The 24,244-nt window shown below is 35.4% G+C and overlaps 3 protein-coding genes across 6 annotated transcripts; 1 reads left to right on the forward strand and 2 right to left on the reverse strand.

Annotated features, from left to right (window-relative positions):
* Positions 1–1,950: 1,950 nt before the first annotated feature.
* LOC109798409 (5'-3' exoribonuclease 3) lies at positions 1,951–8,773 on the reverse strand. Of its 3 annotated transcripts, none has more exons than XM_020358668.2 (24): positions 8,659–8,773; positions 8,236–8,417; positions 8,000–8,105; positions 7,240–7,316; positions 6,897–7,088; positions 6,668–6,787; positions 6,509–6,571; positions 6,282–6,332; positions 6,033–6,203; positions 5,867–5,944; positions 5,595–5,744; positions 5,366–5,503; positions 5,126–5,221; positions 4,705–4,800; positions 4,493–4,563; positions 4,267–4,395; positions 4,081–4,157; positions 3,952–3,992; positions 3,778–3,852; positions 3,557–3,675; positions 3,384–3,479; positions 3,227–3,302; positions 3,051–3,124; positions 1,951–2,737 (listed from the first exon to the last, which is right to left on the reverse strand). In XM_020358668.2, the coding sequence occupies exons 2-24, from the start codon at positions 8,395–8,397 to the stop codon at positions 2,203–2,205; spliced, it is 2,793 nt and encodes a 930-aa protein (XP_020214257.1). In that variant the 5' UTR covers positions 8,398–8,417; positions 8,659–8,773; the 3' UTR covers positions 1,951–2,202. The 3 variants fall into 3 exon arrangements, with proteins under 3 accessions (XP_020214257.1, XP_020214256.1, XP_082918790.1); XM_020358667.2 differs by having other exon boundaries at positions 5,366–5,506; XM_083062664.1 differs by lacking the exon at positions 8,659–8,773 and having other exon boundaries at positions 5,366–5,506; positions 8,236–8,633.
* A 5,273-nt stretch (positions 8,774–14,046) lies between these two features.
* LOC145950237 (uncharacterized) lies at positions 14,047–14,898 on the forward strand. The gene is made up of 2 exons (XM_083061297.1): positions 14,047–14,155; positions 14,243–14,898. Exons 1-2 carry the CDS (start codon positions 14,047–14,049, stop codon positions 14,896–14,898), a joined length of 765 nt encoding a protein of 254 aa, XP_082917423.1.
* Positions 14,899–18,596: 3,698 nt separating this feature from the next.
* On the reverse strand, positions 18,597–20,931 carry LOC109798758 (uncharacterized protein At5g01610). 2 transcript variants are annotated; one of them, XM_083062343.1, is made up of 5 exons: positions 20,590–20,931; positions 20,391–20,477; positions 19,818–19,872; positions 18,880–19,003; positions 18,597–18,805 (listed from the first exon to the last, which is right to left on the reverse strand). In XM_083062343.1, the coding sequence occupies exons 2-5, from the start codon at positions 20,466–20,468 to the stop codon at positions 18,712–18,714; spliced, it is 351 nt and encodes a 116-aa protein (XP_082918469.1). In that variant the 5' UTR covers positions 20,469–20,477; positions 20,590–20,931; the 3' UTR covers positions 18,597–18,711. The 2 variants fall into 2 exon arrangements, with proteins under 2 accessions (XP_082918469.1, XP_082918470.1); XM_083062344.1 differs by adding an exon at positions 20,195–20,297 and having other exon boundaries at positions 18,597–19,003; positions 20,590–20,926.
* Positions 20,932–24,244: the final 3,313 nt, after the last annotated feature.

The raw sequence follows: 24,244 nt of genomic DNA on the forward strand, positions 1-24,244 counted from the left end.
TAGACTAAGCTTTAGCTTAGATTTGCTATCCATACATGTTTGTACACATACAAGATATCTTGAAACAATTACCTTCATATTATTAGTACTAGTAAAAAAAAAAAAGACATTTCATATTCTTAAGTTTTAAAAAATTAAAATAAAATAAAATAAAGATAATTGAATAGGTCATTGTCCATAGTTATCAAAATAAACATGAGAGGAGATTTTTTATTCTTTAACAATTGAAAGGTGTAATAATACACTAATAAATGAAGACAAAAAAAATAATTATACAATCTATTATTATTATATATTTTTTATATTAAGTGTAGATTAGTATTCCATGTTACTTTAGTTCCGCTACATCAAACATGGTGTTAGTTCTATTCTTTCTTCCCGAAACTCAATTTTTTATTTTTATTTTTTATTGTTCACTTTCCTCCGCGCGAATCACATGTGCAATAGTCCTTCAAACTTTGCTTCCACTTCTCAACATAACCACCACGTACTCTAGACTCTAGTTGGACTAGTTAATTCTTTTTAAATAAGAGAATTTTAAATACGAATCTTGTGCTAGTATTAGATAACTAACAATTAAAGTAATAGTTAATTGATAAACTTAATTAAAATTATTGTGTTGACTTTTTAGTTAAACTGAAGAATGATTAAGGATTGTATATATCTAACTCATATTTAATACAACAACCAAATTATGAGAGTTAGTTCTTTAAAGTTTAAAGCTTACTAGGCAGAAGAGGCTTATTTGAAGGAATCAAATTTATGTGCGGCATTTGTTTTATTCAACTAATTAAAAAGAAAACGAAGAGGGCTCAAATTGGCAATTGCGTGCTTGGATAACCTTTACATAAATCATTAAGAAATGCTAACATGTGTCTTTAAGATATTAATTAAAGAAATAAAAGTAAATTTACGATTAAAAACATAACAACACACTCCCATATGTTTTTAACGTAATTTTGAATTAAAAATTTGTATATAGTGATTACTCAAAGTGTTATAAAGACACCATTAACAAAATTCATTTTTTTTCATTAAATTAGTAATAAATTACATTTTTCCCTAACGATATTTATATTACCCTTCTTTCTTTTTGTTTTAAAATATACACTTCTTGTGTATTACATGAGTTTTTTTTTTAATTATAAATGATTTTGTTTTTAGTTTTTGTTCTCACAGTGATTCTTAATCCGATTAGCAAACAATTTTTAATATTTATTTTCAATGTTGTAACCATAGATGGTAAAATAAATATTTTAAACGAAATCTAAAAGACAATATTAAATATATTTAAAATAATATAATTTCCAAAATTAATTGTTGATGATACATAATATTTGTGTATATATATATATATCATAAAAAGCTGGAATTATAATTATTTACTATTATTAAGAGACTTATTATACTAAAAAGTATTAAAGTATAAGTAATTTTTATTTTACAAAAAGAAAAAAAATAAGAACAAGTAATTTACTCTTAAATAATTAAGAAATGTTGTGACGTGTTTCTGTGGGCACTAGTACTGACGCTTACCATTTTAGACTTTTAGGAAGTTAGCATGTGTCCTCTTAAGTCTTAACCGTCTTAGACTGGGCTTTTCCTATTATGCTTCATCGGATTCATAGCAAGGACCGTAAACACAATTTTCCCATTTCTTAATTCACTCTTAATTAGTTCAAGTAGAGAGTTTTATCGAACATAATAACTTAAGTAGAAATACCTATATATATTTTCCGATCACAAACTACCATTAAACTAGTTTAGTTTTACAAATAAATAACCAAATTCATGTGATTGTTAATTGATTAAAATATTAGTCATTAAACTCTTCTTTTATTGTAATCAATTTCAAAAAAGCAAGTGAAGTTTTACGGAGCAATCCTCGTTGAGATCTTGCATGCTTGCATAGCACTAGCCAAAACGAAGTAAGCAAAAAAACAGCACAAGTTGACCTTATCACCATGCACATGCTCACTGATGTTAAAGGAGTCATGAACATTACATACAAAATTAGTACATCCTGTTGAGTTGTACACTGAAATAGTCATCTGCAACTATACCATACCCCAAAACAAATCCACCGTCTCATTTCTTTTCCTATATTTCATTTAGCAATAGTAAAGTATACCATTAACCATTGAATATATTCCAAATCAAAAAGAATACTCTTCAGCCACTACACCATCAAGTTCCATTTTATCAACGACTTTGATCTTTCATTTGGTTAGATTTTCCATCACTCCATTGAGGCCGCAATGAGATTCTGTTACTAGCTACACCCCTACCTTGTCCCCGACCAAAAGGCAGTGTCTCATATTGTGAACCTTGATGATAATTAGGAGCATTTGTTGACTTATTCATGTAACCAGCAGCATTATTGTGTGGTTGAAATTGAGAACTGCCACCGTGCCTCGGCGAATGATTAGACTCTGATATTCTGAAATGTCTAAACTTATCCACTAAGTGCTGTGGTCTCGTGTCTCTTGTAGTAGTGACTTGATAAGAACCTGCATCCTTATGTTGTTCATGAAAAGGAGACAAGGGTGTTGTCTCATTTGCCATCGAATCAATTCTTTTCCCTCTACCTGAACCCCCCCATCCAACACCAGCTTCTTTGTAAATCAAGGGAGGTGCATTTGATGAAAAGCTTTTTGCATGTTGGCTAGTTGCATTTGAGGAGAACCTTGAAGCACCACTCTTGCTTTCACTTCTCCACTTCTCTTGACTTTGCGTCCTGAATTATCAAATTGGTAAATAAAATTCATGTTTGGAAACCCATTGAGAAATAAGAAAAAGACGAAATTTAGATTCAAGTAATGTGCATTGACATTTAATAGAATCTTTATTACAAATTATGAAGGAGAAACTCCAAATTTTGATTGGAGAATAATACTGACGCATTTATATCTAAGTTTTATCTATAAAAATGGACAGTGGTGTTTGACATGTAAAAGTTATAACTACAAGCTTCTCGATAAACGTGAAACCACATCTGGAATTTTGAACCAAACACGCTATAAGAATTTATAAACAAAACGGAAGAGTACCTCTCAAAGCGACTAAAATATTTCTGACGTTCATGCCAGAGTTCTGTTTCCATTATGTCACCTTCAGAGATGCTCTACAAAAATTTTGGAATGATTTTCAAGAACGAATTATGATACGGACAGTTAACGTAGTTTTCTTGATCAGAAACTTGTTTAAAGAAGCAACTGAGTTTTACCTTCTCTGGAAGGTTCACACCTGATAGTAAGCGAGGAATGTGATTAGTACTGGGGGGAAGCTCATAATACACACATCTGAAACACAAACCGATATCAAAGTTATAGGAAATTGTCTAAAGTTGAATGCTGATTATGAAAGTGATGCTAGTTTCATACAAGACTCGTTCTTCTTTGTTGTCAAAAATTTCCATCCCCAAACAGGTCTTCTCAACAAACTCGTGGCAAAGACTCACCACACCTCCGATGCCGTCACTGCTAAGACTAAAAAGTATAAGAACACAAAATAAAAGAAACAATTATTTAGCCACAACCATCCATCATTGACCAACCTTATTCTTGTATCTAATTTGCTCGTTAGAGAAAGAGAGCCAACTTTCTCTGCTAATTTGCTAGTGCTTCTAACAAACAAGCTATCAGCTTTGACAGAATTTCTCATGGCTTCATTTTCCTATTGAAGCACAGTTGGAGATTTAGAGGACATGCAGAAAACATTGACAATTCAAGTATTCAAAATATTTGTACGGTGTGCTAGGTACTAAGTAATTCATACTGATAATTCGTTTTTGAGCTCTCTGGTTTCAGCCACAAGCCGTTTATCATCTATCCATGGAAGCTTGCAGACTCCCTTGAATGAAAGACACAATTTGTTTCCATCAGTATATATTGTACTGCATTGAACAACAAAAAAGCATGCAATAATTACAAGAGATTTGAGTAAAATAACCTGCCACAAGAAGCGCTTTCCTTCGATGTCGACTTCAAAATCTACAAAACCAAAAATAGAGTAACTGGAAAACGAGTACATAGAACCAAAAATTGAATAAAATACTGCAAACAAGATAAAACAACTTACCTTTAGGATAAAAGTCAAGAATTCTGGACTGCTCATCTAGCATCAATTGCGCATAGGCTTTTGGAAGTGCATGAGCACTGCACAGGAGTAAAATCAGATAATTTATCATGGTGAAAGAAACCTATAGTGAATTCAAAGTTTAAGGTATAAAATGGGTTGTAAAATAGAAGAACATAAGAAAGTTACCTTGCTGGGGGCAGAACACTTAAAAGTTGATTAAATGGTAAGAATGGGACACCTTTTTCAAATTTTACTCTCACCTGACCCATACCCTTTAAGTCCGAAGCAAATGGACCATAGTGGAATGGATAAAACCTGTATATTGCAGTGTTCATGTCACATTTTATATACTTCTTTAGTTAATATATTACACATAAGAATTCAAGCTAGATATTCAATGATATTGGCTTACCATGTCCATGAAGCAACTCCTGAAAAATAGTACTGAAGAACCCACACCAATCCTTCCGTGTACTTCTGGACCTACAATTAAATGACAATCTATCACCAACACCAATGAAAGTTGACTAGCAAAAAGTACTCTGCTAGTGCAACTTAATTGAGAAGGGAAAAGAACAAAATCCAACAAGACAGCAGTTGGTAAAGTTGAGAGAAAACACATACTATTTCTTTCTTTTTGCACTCAATGTCAGCAGGGCCCTCTACAGAAAACTTTTCTTTATAATATCTTTCTTTGTAGCCAGGTGTTCCCAATTTTATCTGAAATGAATGGTAACAACACTTACTAATTACTAATCAACTATTCAATTTTAAAGTAAGAACTCATTTCCATTGATCACAGAAAAATGTCAAATTAATAAAATAAGCAAAGAATTAAAAATGGCTTTTTTGGGCAATAGTATGAGCTCAATTTTCATGTGCAGTGTCAGTAATGTATAAAGATTTACACACTGTTTACCAATAAAAAATCACGTTATGAGTGATTTTTAAAGCAATTATTATAAAAATCAACAAACTTACCAAACATATCAATCTGTAATTGGATTACTTTGAGTGCATTCTAATTAATTTTCATGGTGTATACCTTGTCGATTAGGAAATCCCCACTCTTAAACAAGTCAGATTTTTCTCTGATACATTTCTTCAATTCATCTTTTAAATCCTTGGTGTTCTGCTCAATCTGACAGAGCAAAAAGATTATTAACAATTCAGCATCATTAAGCTCCATCAAAACAAGTTGCTGCAAAAATTCACTAATCAAAGATGTCAACAAAGTAAAAAATATACAAGTGTAGACAAATTGATTGACAAAGAACCAACTTACCTCGGCACATGTAGCTGAAACATTATTGACCAAGCCAGACAAATATTTTGAATTTGGTGCCTTCTTAATCAGAAGAGTACAATCAGAGGTATTTTCATCGTCAAGATCTGAGTGGAATCTTGCATTATTTTCTTCCTGCTTCTGGATGGCAATCAGGTAAATCCATGAGTCCAATACCTCTGTAAAATATGAATGTATATTTTAATTTTTCAAATATATTTCAACTTACAGCTTCCTCATAATCTTGAATAAGCCTTCGCACTTTTCGTTCTCGTATTTCAGATCTTTTCTTAAAAATTTTCTCTTCATAAGAACCAACCATAAGTATAAATTTTTCAACTCTTGATAGCTTCATAAAGGCAGCATTTTTCTCTCCAATCTGCTTTCATAACAAAGGCACGGAAGGGTTACTCATAAAATAGATTACCAAATCAAATTGATAGAATATAGGGGTGAAAAAAAAAACAGATAAATACATGAATAAGACAGTAAAAGTGATACCCTGCTCATGTCCACAAGATATCCTCCAAGTTTATTGAATTCTTTCTTGTAAACAGTCATTAGCAAATCAATAGCCCCCTGACAAAATTTAGCCAAACAAATAAGGATAGCTGACCATGCATTTTATTTTATATTCAACATATCTAACAAAAAAATTCTTAATGACCTCATGAACTTCCAAAGATGGCATGTGCGGCAGAAAATCATTTCCAGCAAAAAAGCACATGAAGATGAAGTCATCAATTATCCTCTCCAACTCAATGCTGCAATTTTTGGGAGGATCTTCTATCTTCATGTCTAACTCAAGATACTCCCTCAATAACCAAATATGCAAAAACTGCAGATAGATAAAATTATAAGACTCATGATATCAACAACAAAGTTGTAGTTGTAGAAAATAAATCAGTTATTATACCTTGAAAGGCTTGGTAGCATCTTTTTGGTGTTGCTGCTGCGGAGAGACATCCTGTAAAAGCCCAGAACGTGAGGAGTTGATTTCTATACAAAAGTAAAGTAGTAAATTTCAAATCGGTAGCTATTGCTACATATTTAAATTAAAATATCACTTTATTACACGGTTCAGTGTATTTGGTTTTTCTAGTTAAGCTATACAAGATTATATTTATATCTTGTCAAATTCACCTCTCTTAATATTGAAAAGTGGGGCTCATGAGTTGCCATTGCAAGCATTATGAGATCAGCATCCTGCATTCCAATTTCAAAAGTTGTTCTATAAATTGAACATCAGAAGAAACAAGAACTCTGTCAAATCAACTTTATTTTTAATTATGATATACTTACGTTGCCATATATGCAGTGGCTGGTATTTGGATCATATTCCTCTAGACTACGCTGTTTGCGAATGAATTGCATAATCTTATGTTCCCCTTCCCCGGGAACATTAGCATCAGAGAGAATTACCTAAGTTCAAATTATCAAATTCAAGAAGGAAAAAATATTTACAACATAGCAATGATTTACAATACCAAATATAGAGTGAATGAAGCCACTTCAGGCACGCATGTCATACCATAATATTCCTCCATAACGAGTTGCTGCTTATCCTTGTAGAGATATAGCTTTTAATGGCATTTGAGAGTTCATGCATGAACTCAGTGCCCGGTGTTATAATATTTGAATCTGACACTTCAGATTCTTGTTTAGGAAGAACTTCCTTCCCTTCCATTTGGAATTGTTTCTTCAATCTCTCCTCCTCAGCTTCCTATAAATACAAGGGGAAAATAAATTAAAAAATTAAAGGCCTTAATTATATCATGATAATTATAATGACAAGGGCAAAGAGATAACATTACTAGACCACTTTTAATAAATGAAAAAAGAGAGATTAAAGAAAAGGATGAGTAATAACTTACTTGAATTTCATTGTCTTTAGCAGCTTGAAAACGCCTTGATCTTTGTTGGTTCATTTTCGCACGTGGGGCAACTCCGTCTATGTAAGAGAAACACAGACCCTCATTATTTGAACTAATCATTAAACAACAATCAAAGATATTGAGGCACTAACTAGCTATCTCAACATGGTTGGGCTGGTTTCACCTCTAGCACGTTTCAGATATGATTTTAAGAAGCTAAAAGTTATAGCTTCCTGTTGAGGAGGAGGGGGTTCCCACACATATACACATGTCTCCACAATGGTGAGATATTGTCCGCTTTAGGCATAAGCCTTCACGGTTTTGTTTTTGAACATCACTCAAAAGGTCTCTTTACCAATGAAAACAATTGTGTATATATAAACCCACGTACATCCTCTTGTTTGAACGATGTAGGACTTTACTTGCATCTCAATACTTCCACTGTCCAAACATAATTCCTTACACATGTAGAAGAAGGGTTTCTAAACATGCTACTCATACTATACTAGTAGTAAATATGCAATGAGAAAGCAACCAAAGCCATATTTGAGACAAAGTCGGTTTGGATATAAATTTAAAAGTATTTTTAAGAATTTCTCTTAAAAAAAAGACTATTTATTTTTCAGAGGGAAACTTTTAAAAACTTTTCTTTATCAAAATAAGCTTAACATTAATACACTTGCTAAGGCATTAAACTCAAGAAATAAAAAGTACAAAGCGGGGTTAATGATGAGTTAATAATGTAAGTCTCGTGTCTAACCAATAGCCATGTAAAGGAGCTTCCCAGGCCTAACAGAATCAACAAGCCGATCAACGTAGTCAAACACATTCTTGAACACATCTTCGAACGTTCTTGGAGGAACAATCTGAAAGACATAACACACTTCAGAAATAAAGCAGACTAAGCTTGCATGTTAGGGAAAGAAAAACAATAGAAAAGCCAATGGAAGAACGAAAAATACGTGACTGAGAGCAAACGAAAAGTGAGAAACTAACGTTGGCATGATCATCAGGGTGAAAGCAAGGGTGGATGATGGCGTTCATGTCAAGATACAAGTTATCAAAATTGAGTGAAAGGTTTTGCATGGTGGGGTCCACGTCTTGCACCACCTTCGGATATTTCTCAACCAACCATCTATAGAACGCAGGCACACCCATAACTCAGTGTTTCCAAGTTTCTGATGATTCAAAATCAAATCCCTTTCAGTTAGTGAAAATGGCATGCCCTTTTGATGAATCACTGTTGCACTAAACTTTCTAAATATGCTATAATCTTCCGAAACTTGATTCAAAGACAACGTTCTCAACAGTCAATAAAAGCCATGGAGATTTATAAAAATAAGCAACAATAAAAACAAAACAGATATGTTATAGAACAAGAAGATCAATGATATGAAAAAAAATATCGATGGTAGATACCTGAGTCGCAGTGAGAGGAAAAGTGAGCTATCTACGAAGTTAAGTAGCTTAAACAAGAAGTTAAGTGAGAAAACGAAGAGTTATGAAGGGAGGGTAAAACAGTATTTTCAAACCGAAATTAAAGTAATCATTAGTTGAGCTCACGCTGTACTTAATTACCATCTTCGAGAAAACAAATCATTAAGAACCACTAAATGTTTTTCTAAAAATAGAAAATTAAATAATAATACGGTGCCATTTTTATAATTTAGGGTTATACAACACTTTTTTTTATAATTTTTTTTAGTATTTAATCAAGATCTTTTAATATATAAAAACATGTGACATTCTATTAAAATAATAATTATTTATGATTTTATTAAAATTTGATGATATTTGATTAATAAAATATGTTTTATTTAAAAATATTAAATTTTTAATAAATTTTTTCTAATGATAAATTTTGTAAAAGTTTTTAATAAAATATATATATAATTTATTCATTAAGCAATCTCACAATAAGTCTTGAGATTTTATATGATTTTTCTTTTTTTTTTTCTCTCTCCTTATTCTTCTTTCCTACCTTTTTCGCTTCTTTATCTATTTTGCTTTCCCACTTCTCTTCTCTGTGTCTTTTTTTCTTCTCCTGTTTATGTTCATTTATCTCTTTTTATTCTTTTATTATTTTCTATTTTTCTCTTATTTTTTAATTTATCAAAATTGATGTATTAATATTTTTTAATTCATTATAAGAAATATTACATATAGTGACATAAAAAAAGTGTCACTACAGATATATTTCTATTTGACATATAGTTACACACAATTTTAATGTTGATTTTGAATGAGATTTAACAATATATTTTATATGTTATTATAACCTATACTTACTTTTTAATAATATACCAACGTATATTATAGTTATTGTATGAATAAAAGTAATTTTTAGTGACATATATAATGTCACTATAGGGTATGTGTTACTATATGATAATTTTCATGTAGTGATTATTAAATATTTAATTAATATTTATTTTCAATAAAGTTAAATATTGAAAATTTAAATTTGTAAACATATAAGAAAAAATAATTTTGTAAAAATAAGTATTTAAAACTTACAAAATTTGAATCAAATTGTCCAATCAAAATAATTAAAATTTCAACTGTATCAACTTTCGAATTTTCTCATCTAAATATAACATAGGAAATTTTTTTAAGTAATTTATAAAATTAGTGTGCCCATCTTTCGAAAAGATAAAGATAAATCATCGTGTATGAATATTAGAATAAAAGCTTACTTATTTAAGTTATATGTGATATTAACTTGAATATAGTTAATATATATATATATATATATAACTTAAAAATTTAATAATTTTACATATAATTTGAAAGAAATATATATTTTTTTTTACCAAATAGCCCTAATACTTTTTCCTTTAATTTTTTATTAACACAAATTGATTTGACTGACCCCTTGATTGGGTCAAATAGACTCAAAATTTTTTGGGACTTAAAAATAAAAAGTCTAATTTAGCTCAATTTAGTGTGCCAACAAGTCAACTTATAGGTAGAGTTAATTTTGATAATTTGACTAGTTAATTAATATTATAAATTTAAATTTATTGTTCAAATTCAACTACATGAACAAAAAAAAAATCAATACATGAAAGATTATATGTAGAAAAATAAATTTAGGAGGATATAAAGTTTGAATTAATTGTTTATTGAAAGATTGAAAAATTGTATTAATTTTATTTTTCTTTATTTAAATCTTATCATTTATGTTATTTTTTATTAATTGTATTATTTTTTATAAAAAAAATATATTTCCTTTTGAAATCTCATAAGATCCTTTTAAATCATATAAATTCTTACAATATAAAAACATTAAAATTCATATTATAAATTCTTTATTATAAGAATTTATTAAAAAATATCTTAAAACTAATTGCATTTCTACAAAGTCTTTTAAAAATGTTTTAAAAGTCAATATTTTCACAAAGTTTTTTAAAATTCAATAGACATTTTCATGCTAAAATAGTCTTATGAAATATCATTCCAATACAACTCATCTAATCATAAAAACATATTGTACATCAATTTGAATCCATATAAAGAAGTATTGATACATATTTGACAAATATACAAATTGTCATAGGTAATAAAAAGGACATAAGTCTGTGAGGCCCCATACTCTTTTGTTTTCTCCTCCGAACCCTCACTCACTTTCTTTGTCTATCCACTCAAAACTCTCTTCTCCTCAATCTTTTTTGGCTGATCATTTTCACTTGGAATCAAGGTGCTGATACCAGTGCTGGACTCAGCTGAGCCGTACGGAGTTCTCTTCAAGCTCAATCCTCTTCTTCTTCATCATTCTCTTCATCCCGAAGCTCGGAACCGTTGAACCGAGGTAAGGGAAGTTAGCTTTCTTGCTGTGTTTTGGTTGAAATGGGGTTGAGAACTCATTGAGTTGTTAAGAGTGTTGGATTTGTTGGCTGATTTTGGGTGTAACATGGAGTTCTTGGGGTTGTTGGGAGTTATGAGGGAAATTGGGGATTTTCTCATTCTGTTGTTGCATGTGTAAAAAGGTAGCATTTTTGGACTATTGGATGGAAATGTGATAACTTGAACTGATTGCATGTGGAGTTTTCTGATTTTTTTTGCAAATTCTTGAAGAGTTTTCGAAAATATGAGGTTTGCTGCTGAACTCGCGTTGGGCGCAGTTCTTCCCGCCGGGCGCGTGGCCATTTGAAGGCAGCATTTAGGCAAACTCGCCGGGCGCAAAGATGTGTGCGCCGGGCGTGCTTGAAAATGTTAGCCTCTGGATGGCCCATGCCGGGTGAGGGTTGAACCGCGCTGGTCGCGATGTCAGTTGTGACTTGTTTTTGGGCTTCTGGCATGGCGCTGAGCGGGATTTTGGCCACGCTGGGCGCGGGGACTCCTTGGAGTCTCTGCCATGGGAGGCGCCAGGCGCAATTCAAATTGCGCTGGGCGCAAGACCAAGGGAGGTTTCTGCCTGGCATGCGCTGGGCGCAATTATTTATTGCGCCAAGCGCGTGAGCGCTTTGGGTTCTCTGGTTGAGTCCCGCCGGGCGCGGGTATGCTTGCACCGGGCGCGCTGGCCCCCTGGTGCTCTCTGGTTGTACTGCGCTGGGCGCAACCATGAGTACGCCGGGCGCATAGCTGATAATTCCTTATATGTTGTATCATGTTGTTTTATGCTGAGTTGAATTGAGAGGGATGAATATGATGTGATGACTAGTAGATAATGCTGTTGCTGATGTTGAGTTGTATCAGTTGTATATGTTGAGCTTAGGAGAGCTGAAAAAGAGTTTTGATGATCACAACAGCCGGAGACAACAAGTGTGCAACAACAACATTGAACACAAAAACAAAGTCAAGAAAGTTCAAGAAAAATGTTTTGAAGTATAGCTATGTAATAGTGTTTAGGAAATAAAGTGTTAAAAGAATTGTTATATTTGTGCTTGTGTGTGTGCTTTGTGCATTAAGCAAATCTTGTCTAAAATCAAGTAGGGAGTAGATGATGATGAGTTGAGAACATTGGAAAATTATTTTGAGACTTAAAATGAAGTTTTAAGAACTGACTCAAAATAATCGATTATTGTTAAATATAATCGATTATTTCAGCAAATGGGTTAAGTGGAATGCCTTGCTGTAATAATCGATTATTTGCCAAAATAATCGATTATTTCAGAAACAACTCTATGGAATAATCGATTATCCAGCTAAATAATCGATTAAATTGTTCTTGGTTGATTTCCAGAAATCTGAAGAACAAAATAATCGATTATTCTTTAAAATAATCGATTATCTGGGTTTGAACTTTTATAAATAGACTTGAACTATTTTGAAACATAAGACAATTGAGTGAGAACTGATAATCAACTTCTAAAAGCACTTTAGAGAGTCTGTGTGACATCTTGGAAAGGTTTCTTTGTGAAATTCCAAGAAGAAAAACAGTTGTGAAAGAACTTGTGAAAATTATCATCATCATCATACTCTTGAAAGAGAAGGACAAAGAATTGTTCAAGAATTCCAGGTGAATTCGTTTCATTTTTGTTTCTTTGTGAATCTTTGTGGAAAATCTTGAGAAGGGTTTCTCAAGTGATTAAGGTTCTTGTAGTGGGATCTACAAGGGGTACTTTCTTGGGGTCAAGAAAGTGATTATCTTTTAGTAGTGAAGTATATGCATGCGTGTTTGCTTGTAAACCTTCTTGCTTAAAGATATTGGAAAAATCTTAATCAGGTGGTGATTAAGGACTGGATGTAGGTCACATGTGGAGTGGCTGAACCAGTATAAAAGACTTGTGCAATCTTCTTCAACCTTATCTCTTGTTTTGTAATTTCTTGATTGAGTTTTAAAGAAGATAAAATTTGATTAACAAGTGAATGTAATTCTTGATGTTTTAAATCTGTAAATTGAACATTGTTGATGAACCTCATGATGTTGTAATCAAGTTAGCATATTGCATTCATATTATCATAACAAGTCTTGAGAAGTGCTTCAAGTGAGAATTCTGTCATAGAAAAGTTTGTAATTGAAAGTGAAGATCCAAAAACTCTGATAAATTTTTAAAGGGTCATTGAATCCAATTCACCCCCCTCTTGGATTTGGCCATTCTTTTCTAACAGTATATTGTTGAAAGTTGTGTTGAGTTGTATGTTGATATTTGATGTTGTAGGTCGCAAGGCTGAGTTGTTGTAGGTCGCAAGGCTGAGTTGTTGTAGGAGATCTCCGAGTTGATGTGCGTGACGACGCATTGTATGCTTATGGATGATTATGCTGTAAGAATTGACGGGATGCATATTGATGAAGTGTTGATAATTGTAGTTGTTCTCATTACTTAAATCTTCCTATATGTGGTTTCTTTTTATGCTAGCTTACCCTCTTATTGTTTCCATGTGGTTGGACTGCAATGATCATACTGTGTATGGGAGCAGAGCAGGGATAGGTGGTGTATCTGTAGCTGGCAGGTGGAGCTGACTCCTTTTGATGCTTTGTTTGTTTCAGCCACTTGGCATAGTGGCTTCGGATGTATTTTTGTGTTGTACACCCTAACTCTAGTCGGATTGGGACCTTTGTATATATTTATATTCTAGATCCTATATTTATATACTCGTTCTATTCTGTCTAGTGTTTCCAGTGCGCTGTGGTCGTGAGTGTAGTGGCCAGCCAAGTCGTTACACTTTAGTGGTATCAGAGCAGGTCGAGTCTAGTGGACACTCTTTGGGGGTGGTTCCTTTAGGCTTTTGTTGTGTTAACTCTGTGTTGTGCTGTCTTGTTGTGTCGTTTGTTGTGCTGATTGATGTGATGAATTGTTGTGTTATTAATTGTTGTTGGGTTAAGTGATAGTATACTGAAGATGTTGTTATTTTTTATAGACGATGACTAGAACCAACGAACAGATAGCCCGTGCCATAGAGATGATGGCTATGGCTATGCAGCAGCAAAATGCTTTTTTTGCTAGGATGAAAGCTGAAAGAGCTGTAGCTGGTGCAGCGAGGCCCACGGGATCATAGGAGAGCCGGGACCTAGCTGAGTTCCGGAAGTGTCATCCTCCACAGTTTACGGGAGATGCAGATCCAGAGGTAGCTGACCGCTGGATATGTGAGTTAGAGAAGATTTTTGCCGTTCTGGGATGTTCCCCAGAGAAGAGGTTGGCATATGCAGTGTATATGCTTGTGGAAGAGGTCGAGCATTGGTGGAGGGGCGCATATCAGATGCTTGTGGCGAGAGGAGTTACAGTTGATTGGGATTGCTTTCGGATGGTGTTCATGGAGAAGTATTTCCCGGAGAGCGTGAGGCACGCCAAGGAGGCTGAGTTCATGTGGTTACACCAGGGAGGCCTATCTGTATCGGAGTATGCGATGAGGTTCGAGCACTTGGCTCATTTTTATTCACAGGCTATTTCTGAGGCCTGGAAGTGCAAAAAGTTTGCCGAGGGTCTGAAGTATGAGTTGAAGAAGGTGGTGGTGCTTATGGCCATCACCGAGTTTCCAATCTTAGTAGAGAAGGCAAAGATTGTGGAGAGGTTAGAAGGGGGTAACCGTGTGATCAGAGCTGCTGAGGGACCAGCTGGGTCCAAGAGAGGAAGTGAAAGTCAGAGGAAGCCGTATGATAGGCCCCAGCCCAGCAAGGGGGTCCTGTCATTAGGCAACCTGCTGAGACTACCAGAGGAGGAGGACAGGGTGGAGGTGCTGCCCTTAGGTGTTACAGGTGTGGTGGATCCCATTTGATCAGGGATTGTCCACACACTGAGAGTAGATGTTTCAGATGTCAGCAGATGGGCCATGTGTCTTTTAACTGTCCCACCAGGAGTAGACCGGAGAGGAGTACTCAGAGGAGTGATGCGCATAGAGCTGATACCCAGAGGAGTAGTGTGCAGAGGACTGAGACTCAGAGGGGTGACAGACCCACTACAGCTGGTAGGGTATTCGCTTTGACGGGTGCTGAGGCTTCGACTTCTTCTGACCTAATGAAAGGGAAGGGCAAGGCTGCTGGTAAGGATGTGATGCTTTTGTTTGATTCTGGGGCTTCCCATTCTTTTATTTCCTATGCCTGTGTTGCTATGTTGGGAGTGTCTGTGTGTGATTTGGGGTTGAGACTGCTAGTGTCGACGCCCGCTTCTGCTTTAGTAGTCGCTTCTGAACTGTGTGTTGGCTGCCCTATTGTTGTGAATGAGAAGAAGTACAAGGTAAACTTGATTTGTTTGCCTTTGGTTGATATTGACATAATCTTAGGGATGAATTGGTTATCTGCCAATCGTATCCTTATAGATTGTGCCAATAGACGGTTGATCTTTCCACAGGAGGAAGATGAGTTATTGATTTCAGCTAGCCAAGCTGAATCATGGTTGAGGGATGGAGCAGAGTGTTATCTTCTACTTGCTATGATGAGTGTGGAGATTGAGAGGGTCATTTCTGAGATAGATGTGGTGAGAGACTTTGCTGAAGTGTTCCCTGATGAGATGCCTGGGTTGCCTCCTGTTAGGGAGATGAAGTTTAGCATTGATCTGGTTCCAAGTGCGGGACCAGTGTCGGTGGCTCCCTATAGGATGGCGCCTGCCGAGCTGATTGAGTTGAAGGGTCAGTTGGAGGACCTATTGGAGAAGCAATTGGTGCGGCCGAGCGTTTCGTCGTGGGGTGCTCCTGTGCTATTGGTGAAGAAGAAGGATGGGGGTAGTCGACTTTGTGTGGATTACCGGCAGTTGAATAAGTTGACCATTAAGAACAAATTTCCTCTTCCCCGGATAGATGACTTGATGGATCAGTTGAGGGGAGCATCAGTGTTTTCTAAGATCGATTTGAGGTCGGGCTATCACCAGATGAGGGTGAAGGAGGGTGACATACCGAAGACTGTTTTCAGGACTAGGTATGGTCACTATGAGTATGTCGTGATGCCGTTTGGTGTGACCAATGCCCCTGCAGTGTTCATGGATTACATGAACAGGATCTTCCGGCCGTTCTTGGATAAATTCGTGGTGGTGTTCATTGATGATTGTAGACACCCAATTTCGTCCGGGGGCACACAAACAAGGAAATGGACCTCTGTTGTGAAGGAAAGGAGCTCCCGAAGCATGGAAACAACAAGAGATGACAGCCCAGAACGGGCTGTTCCAAGACCAGAACGAGCTGTTCCCAAAAACGGAACGGGCCGTTCCAAAACAAGTTGATATATGCAAGATTTGAACCCAAAACGGGTCGTTCCGCTTTTGGAACGGGCCGTTCCAGGTTCTTATTTTACCTATAATAAACTTGCCCAGAACGGGACGTTCTAAAACTGGAACGGGTCGTTCCCCTGGTTTGGAACGGGCCGTTCCACATTTAGAACGGGACGTTCCAGTGTCTTATTTTACCCATAACGGATTAGCCCAGAACGGGCCGTTCCGAATCTGGAACGGGCCGTTCTGGTCCCCTTCTGATTCCTATAAATAGGAGCCTTGGGCACAGTTTTCCGGGCGGCCAAAGAAATTTCGAATAAGACTCCTTTGAGCACGAAAATTCTCTATCTCTCTCCCTTCTATTATATTTTTTGAGATTTGTGTCGCATCTCTATATTCTCTCTCCCTCCTATTGTATTTCTTGAGATTTGTGAGGCATACTGTAGTGTGAAAGGTCGCCACAAAGCACCTTTTCCATATTTGAAGATTCAATAAAGCTTGTTCAAGAGGTATTTCAGCTAATCTTATTCTCTTCCTTTTATTTCTTATCTTTATCTCTTTTTTTGTTATAATAAACGTCATAATGTAGATATTTTAGGGTTAATCGCTTAATTTATATTTTAAGCATGATTTATATTTTAAGCATATAAATAAATATTAATAAAAGGGATTCAATATTTAATTTATTAATTCTTATAATGTTAACTTCATCATAGGGTACCAATTGAGGGCGTTGTAGGGGTGCTTAATACCTTCCCTACACGTAACCAACCCCCGAACCCAATTCTGGTTATCAAGGCCATAGTTGGATTTTCAAAAAAACCTTTACTTTTTCCAATGTTTTGAGTAAAATATTGGTGGCGACTCCATGAACCTATTTTCAAAAACCATTAATTAAGGAGTAGTCTGGTGTCCGGGCATTCCTTAATTAATGAGACTTTTAAAAGGATGTCTAAACCATACGTCGCAAGATCGGAAATTTTTGGGTTGCGACAATGATATCTTGATTTATTCAAGAACCCGGGAAGAGCATGGAGAGCACTTGAAGATGGTGCTGGAGATTTTTGAAGGCGAAGCAGCTATATGCTAAACTTTCAAAATGTGAGTTCTGGTTGGATGAAGTGAAGTTCTTGGGCCACGTGATTTCAGCTGAGGGGATTGCTGTTGATCCGGCTAAGGTGGAGTCGGTGTTGCAGTGGGAGCGTCCGAGGACTGTCACTGATATTCGAAGCTTTGTGGGTTTGGCGGGCTACTGTTGTCGGTTCATTGAAGGATTCTCTAAGATAGTAGCACCTCTGACCCAGCTGACGAGGAAGGAGCAGCCATTCATTTGGACAGATGCCTGCGAGCGGAGTTTTCAGGAGTTGAAGAGAAGGTTGACTACTTCTCCTGTGATGGTGTTGCCGGATTCTGGTGAGCCCTTTGATGTGTATTGTGATGCTTCTCACCAGGGTTTTGGGTGTGTGCTGATGCAACACGGGAAAGTGGTGGCCTATGCTTCAAGGCAACTGAAGAACCATGAGAGGAATCACTACAAGAAAACTTGTCTTTAGAGACAAAATTTTTAGTCTCTAAATTAATAAAATTAGTTACTAAATCAATAAGTGACTAAATTAGATACCAACTATAGAAAGTAGCTAAATCACTAGTTGCTAATTTTAGCTACTAATCTAAAGTCTGATTTAAAAACTAATTTAATGACTAATTTTTTTATGACCAATTTTGCGACTAATTTTATAATGACCAACTTAGTAACTTATTCTATAATGACCAATTTATTGACCAATTTTTAATGACCATCTCATTGACCAATTTTATAGCAACTATTTTAACTACCAATATTATAGTAACCAATTTAAATACCAATTTTGATAACAACTAATTTAGTAACCTATTTTATAAATGACTAACTTAGCAACTTATTTTATAATAATCAACTTAGTGACTGATATAATAACTAATTCTAAAATAACCATTTTAGTGACCAAATTTTAAAATAATTGAATTAGTGACCCATTTTTCAATGACTCAAAGTGACTGATATAATATTAAAAAAAAAGTAGTCGCTAAAATTTTTCCTTATTCATCTTTCTTATTTATGCCATTTTCTTTCATATTTATTATCTTCTTTATTCAAATTCACCACATACCTAACTTCAATTATTTTTCTACTAAAACATAATAATTATTTAAGTATAATATTAATTATTTATTTACTTCACATATTTATTCTATGTTAAACTATTATGCAAAAAGTCATCATACACTATATAATAACATGAAAATTAAGTAATTAAATTTTTTAATTTTTTAAAACTACACATAATATCCACCAAACATACAATCCTCACTATCTATTTGAGAATGCGATGTTTAAGACGATAACCATCTAGCATTCGAACAACAATAGTAATTGTTTCATTACATAAAGATGGTTCCTTAGAAAGCCTAACTTCTTTCTTGTCAAGCATTTTCCCCATTTCCTGCAATCATGAGGCACACAAAATTCAGTACAAGAATTTGAATAGTCATACAGCAATAAGAGTCATGCACCCACACAATGGACACAACAAGCTTCCCTGTTTCTTCATTAAATTCATAGTTTGTGGCGTCACGAGGAAATATTCCTATGGGTAGATCGAATTCCTTTAGCAACTCCGTTAATGGCTTTTGCATCTTCCCTGTGAAGCAATTGTTTAGAGTTAGAGAGTAATAGTAATAAAAAAGGGGGGAGTGACTGTGATTGAGGGGTATCTTATTTATTTTGATTTGATTTGCTAATGGGAGGTGTGAGATGAGAATAACTGGGGAAAGCAATGGGTGGAGAAGAATGCATAAATCATCTTTGAGAGGACATAGCAGATTTCTAAGATTCATAAAAGTGAGATGCTAGTAAATTCAATGTGTAATTTGTATGTACTAAAGATCAAATATAAATATCCTACTTCCACTTGCATTGCCTAAGGAATGATCAAATATTAAAATTCAAAAGATTTATTGTACAAGATCACTTGGTCATGACGATGCATACCTTACAATGCATGTTTTTACATTAATTCTATTTCAGATTTCAGAATGTTATATAAAGTCTTCTCAGTGTATCCAATTGTTCTTCAGAAAAGAACTGCAAATATATATTTTCCTATTTACAAGACTTACCCCTGCCTGCACCCTCAACTAATATATGTAAAGTTATAAACACAGTTGACAGTGATTCATATCTCAAAATACTAAATTTCCAAATGTTAGTCCAATCCACTCATCATGGAGGATTAGATCTCTTAAATTCTGGTCAAATGAAAATCAATTACATATAAGATTGGTTCAAATATGTATTAATGGCCTTGGCTATAATGCAAGGATTTTGAAATTTCAACACACTTATTTATTAGGGATTGATTTAAATTAAAAGAAACCCCCGACTACAGCACATATTTCATAGCGTATATTTGTACAAATGTTTGAGCAATACATATAAATATTGTAGATACAAACCTTTTAATTTGTTGACCAGCCATTTGGTTCCCCCTTCAATACTAGTTGACAGTGACTAATCAACAATGGCAAAGTTGTTAATATAAACATAAGCAATGAAATGTCTTCTCAACATTTGTTGTAATCTATCGAAAACATTACAACCCCAAGATGCACAAATGAATAAAGTGATTTATTTCATTAGCATGAGCATAAATCATTCTTGAGCATTGCAGTAAAGAGAAATGAACACCAGACAACACCAAAACTAACTTGTAAGCATGAATTGAGATAATTACATACTTTCTGTTAACAGTAACATATTGAATCATGAAATGATCAAAGTAACTCTAATATTTATAAAAAGGCCAAGTAAAATGCATAATAAATGAAATTACGCGTTGATAAAGTAACCAGCATCTGAGAGGCATTTCACTCTAGCCCCTGTAGGTAATAAAGCTCGGAATCGATCATAATGTAGTACTGAAGTTAATCCTCCAGCTGAACATCCAGAGATAATAGCATGTGGTTACAAGTTCTGGTGAGTGAAGGAAAAAACAATAAAAACAGTGGCACATCATCAATGTCTCTTACATTTTGAGCATTTTTCATTCCTTTTGCTAGTAAATCCTCCATGACAGCAGCGAAAATCCTTGCTCCTCTGAAGTGCATCTTCCTTACCTGATTTACACATCAAAATATTAAAGTTTAATCAGAAAGACTAATGAGTAATACTAATAACAAATATTTTAAATTTAGATTTCGAAATTCCTATGAACTTTGCTAAACTTACTGGATTCAACTCCTATCCCTTAATCTTCTTCGTCCCAGAAAGTGAGGCTTATGGAGGACGCTTGCGTGGCGTTCTTCTTGACGGAGAGGCGGGTCCACGCCACCACCTTGCCGGAGGGGAGGTGTTTGAGTTCGACAGCCGCGGCCACCACACCGATGAGGCTGACAGAGTTGCAGAGCTCCTTCTTCCACAGAATCTCCGAGGGTTTGGGGTATGTCGTTGTCATCGAGCACTTCAATTTCACGTTCCCTTTAATGAACACTCCACTCAACTCCACTCACCACCCAACAACGGCCTCCATCAAAAAACCTGTCTTCATGAACACTCCACACGTGGATAAGAAAAAATCGTGGAGGCTCTTCGTCTCCACACGTAAATGTTTCATTTTTTTTATTTTTTTTTTTAAATTTACTTTTATTAATTATTATTAAGTAGTTCTTAAAATCTATTTCTTGCGTGGCATATATTTGATACTTTAAGTGTTTCTAATTTAAATATTATATACATAATATTAATATTTTAATTTTTATTAATTTTAATTATATACTTAAATAATTTCTAAAATAACTTAACAGTAATTACAAAAGTAATCTTTATTATTTCTAAAATAAATTAGTATTAATTAAAAGAATCAGTTCTATATTATATTTCTATCATAGATCGATATATTGGTATCTAATATAGCATAATTAGATACTAAAAAAGTATTTAAAATGAGTTAATAGTGACTAAAAAATTAATTATTATTTACTTGTGTATTTTAATTAGAGATCAAATATTTTTGTGTCAAATAATTTAACGGTGACTAAAATATTAGTTTCTTGTTATATTTTTATTAGAGACTAATACATTAGTTTCTAATATAGAACAATTAGATACTAAAAAATATGGTATCTAAATTAAGTTAATGGTGACCAAAATAGTCCCTCTCTAGTAATATTTAAATTAGAAACTGGGAAATTTAGTCTCTAATTTTAGTGCATCTTGAGACTAAAATATTGGTTTTTAAAGTGTTTTAATAGTGACAAAAAATTTTGTCTCAAATAATATTTTAATTAAAGACTAAAAAAGTTGTATCTAATTAAATAAATAATATTTTTTAAACTATTAGTTACTAAAAATTTAGTCTCTAAATACATTAACAATATTAATGACAATAGAGATTAAATTAGGGACCAACTATAATCAATTTGGTCTCTAAATAAGTCTTTATTTAATGAATTTCTTGTAGTGAATTATCCCACTCATGACTTGGAGTTGGCAGCTGTTGTTTTTGCCTTGAAGATATGGCGACACTATTTGTATGGTGCTCGGTTCAGCGTCTTTAGTGATCATAAGAGTCTGAAGTATCTGTTTGATCAGAAGGAGCTGAACATGAGGCAGAGACGGTGGATAGAGTTTCTGAAGGACTATGATTTCTAGTTGATGTATCATCCTGGTAAAGTCAATGTTGTGGCAGACGCACTGAGTAGGAAATCCATCCATAGGTCGAGTATGATGGTGAGGGAGTTGGAACTGATTGAGAAATTCAGAGACTTGAACCTCAGTGTGGAGTTAGCTCAGGATCACATTAGTTGTGGGACAGTCACCATAACTAATGAGTTCTTGAGGCAGGTTGGACTTAAGCAGTTGCAAGATGTTGAGTTGGTGAAGCTTCTTGGTTTGCTGGGTACCGAGAAAGCTGTTGGTTTCGAATTGGGAGAAGATGGAATCTTGAGGTTCATGGGCAGAGTCTGCCTACCACAGGATGTTGAGCTGAAGAAAGCTGTGATGGAGGAAGGCCACAAGAGTAGACTTAGCATACATCCGGGTATGACTAAGATGTACCAAGACCTCATGAAGACTTTATGGTGGCCGGGCATGAAGAGGGAGATAGCTGAGTATGTGGCGGCCTGTCTGACTTGTCAGAAGGCAAAGGTGGAGCACCAGAAGCCGAGTGGGTTGATGCAGCAGATTGAGATTCCAGAGTGGAAGTGGGATAACATTACTATGGATTTCATTGTGGGGTTGCCTAGGTCAGCTAGGAATAGTGATGTTATCTCGGTAGTTGTTGATTGGTTGACCAAGTGTGCACATTTCTTGCCTGTCAACATCAAGTGGTCCTTGGAGAAGCTGACACAGTTGTATGTGAGGGAGATAGTACGTCTGCATGGGGTACCTTCCAGTATTATTTCTGATAGAGATCCAAGGTTCACTTCCAGATTTTGGCAGAGTCTACACCAAGCCTTAGGCACGAAGTTGAAGTTGAGCTCTGCTTATCATCCACAGACGGATGGTCAGTCAGAAAGGACAATCCAATCCTTGGAAGATCTGCTTAGGGCTTGTGTGTTAGACCACTTGGGTAACTAGGAGGAGGTTCTACTGTTGGTTGAGTTCACCTACAACAACAATTTTCATGCTAGCATTGGGATGACACTATTTGAAGCGTTGTATCGCAGAAAATGTAGGACTCCTCTGTGCTGGTATCAGGATGGTGAGTCAGTGGTGGTAGGTCCGGAGCTAATCTTACAGACCACGAAGAAAGTGAAGATGATTTAGGAAAGGATGAAGACTGCTCAGAGTAGGCAGATGTTGTATGCTGACAAGAGGCGGAAGCCTTTGGAGTTTGCCGAAGGAGAGCATGTGTTTCTGAAGGTGACTCCGACTTGTGGTGTGGGTAGAGCACTGAAGGCAAGGAAGTTGACACCGAGGTTCGTGGGTCCCTATCAGATCATGCAGCGTGTGGGTCCGGTTGCTTATCAGTTGGCCTTGCCACTGTCTCTTTCAAACCTGCACGATGTGTTTCATGTCTCCCAGCTGAGGAAGTACGTTTATGACCCGAGTCATGTGGTGGAGCTAGATGATGTGCAGGTGAAGGAGAACCTGACTTTTGAGAAGTTGCCGGTAACTGTAACTGATCGAAAACTAAAGGAGCTGAGGGGCAAGTCTATTGCTCTGGTAAAAGTATTGTGGGATGCAGCTACTGGTGAGGCTACTTGGGAGGTGGAGCAGTAGTTCAGGGAGTGTTACCCGTCTCTTTTCCCAAGTAAGTCTATTTTCGGGGACGAAAACTTTTGTTGTTGGGGAGGTTGTGAGGCCCCATACTCTTTTGTTTTCTCCTCCGAACCCTCACTCACTTTCTTTGTCTATCCACTCAAAACTCTATTCTCCTCAATCTTCTTTGGCTGATCATTTTCACTTGGAATCAAGGTACTAATACCAGTGCTAGACTCAGCTGAGCCGTACGGAGTTCTCTTCAAGCTCATTCCTCTTCTTCTTCATCATTCTCTTCCTCCCGAAGCTCGGAACCGTTGAACCGAGGTAAGGGAAGTTAGCTTTCTTGCTGTGTTTTGGTTGAAATGGGGTTGAGAACTCATTAAGTTGTTAAGAGTGTTGGATTTGTTGGCTGATTTGGGTGTAACATGGAGTTTTTGGGGTTGTTGGGAGTTATGAGGGAAATTGGGGATTTTCTCTTTCTGTTGTTGCATGTGTAAAAAGGTAGCATTTTTGGACTATTGGATGGAAATGTGATAATTTGAACCGATTGCATGTGGAGTTTTCTGATTTTTTTTACAGATTCTTGAAGAGATTTCGAAAATATGAGGTTTGCTGCTGAACTCGCGCTGGGCGCAGTTCTTCGCGCCGGGCGCGTGGCCATTTGAAGGCAGCATTTAGG

The sequence above is a fragment of the Cajanus cajan genome, chromosome 8, assembly GCF_000230855.2.
Source record: "Cajanus cajan strain Asha chromosome 8, NIPB_CcT2T_4, whole genome shotgun sequence".
In the NCBI taxonomy this organism is placed as follows: Eukaryota; Viridiplantae; Streptophyta; class Magnoliopsida; order Fabales; family Fabaceae; genus Cajanus; species Cajanus cajan.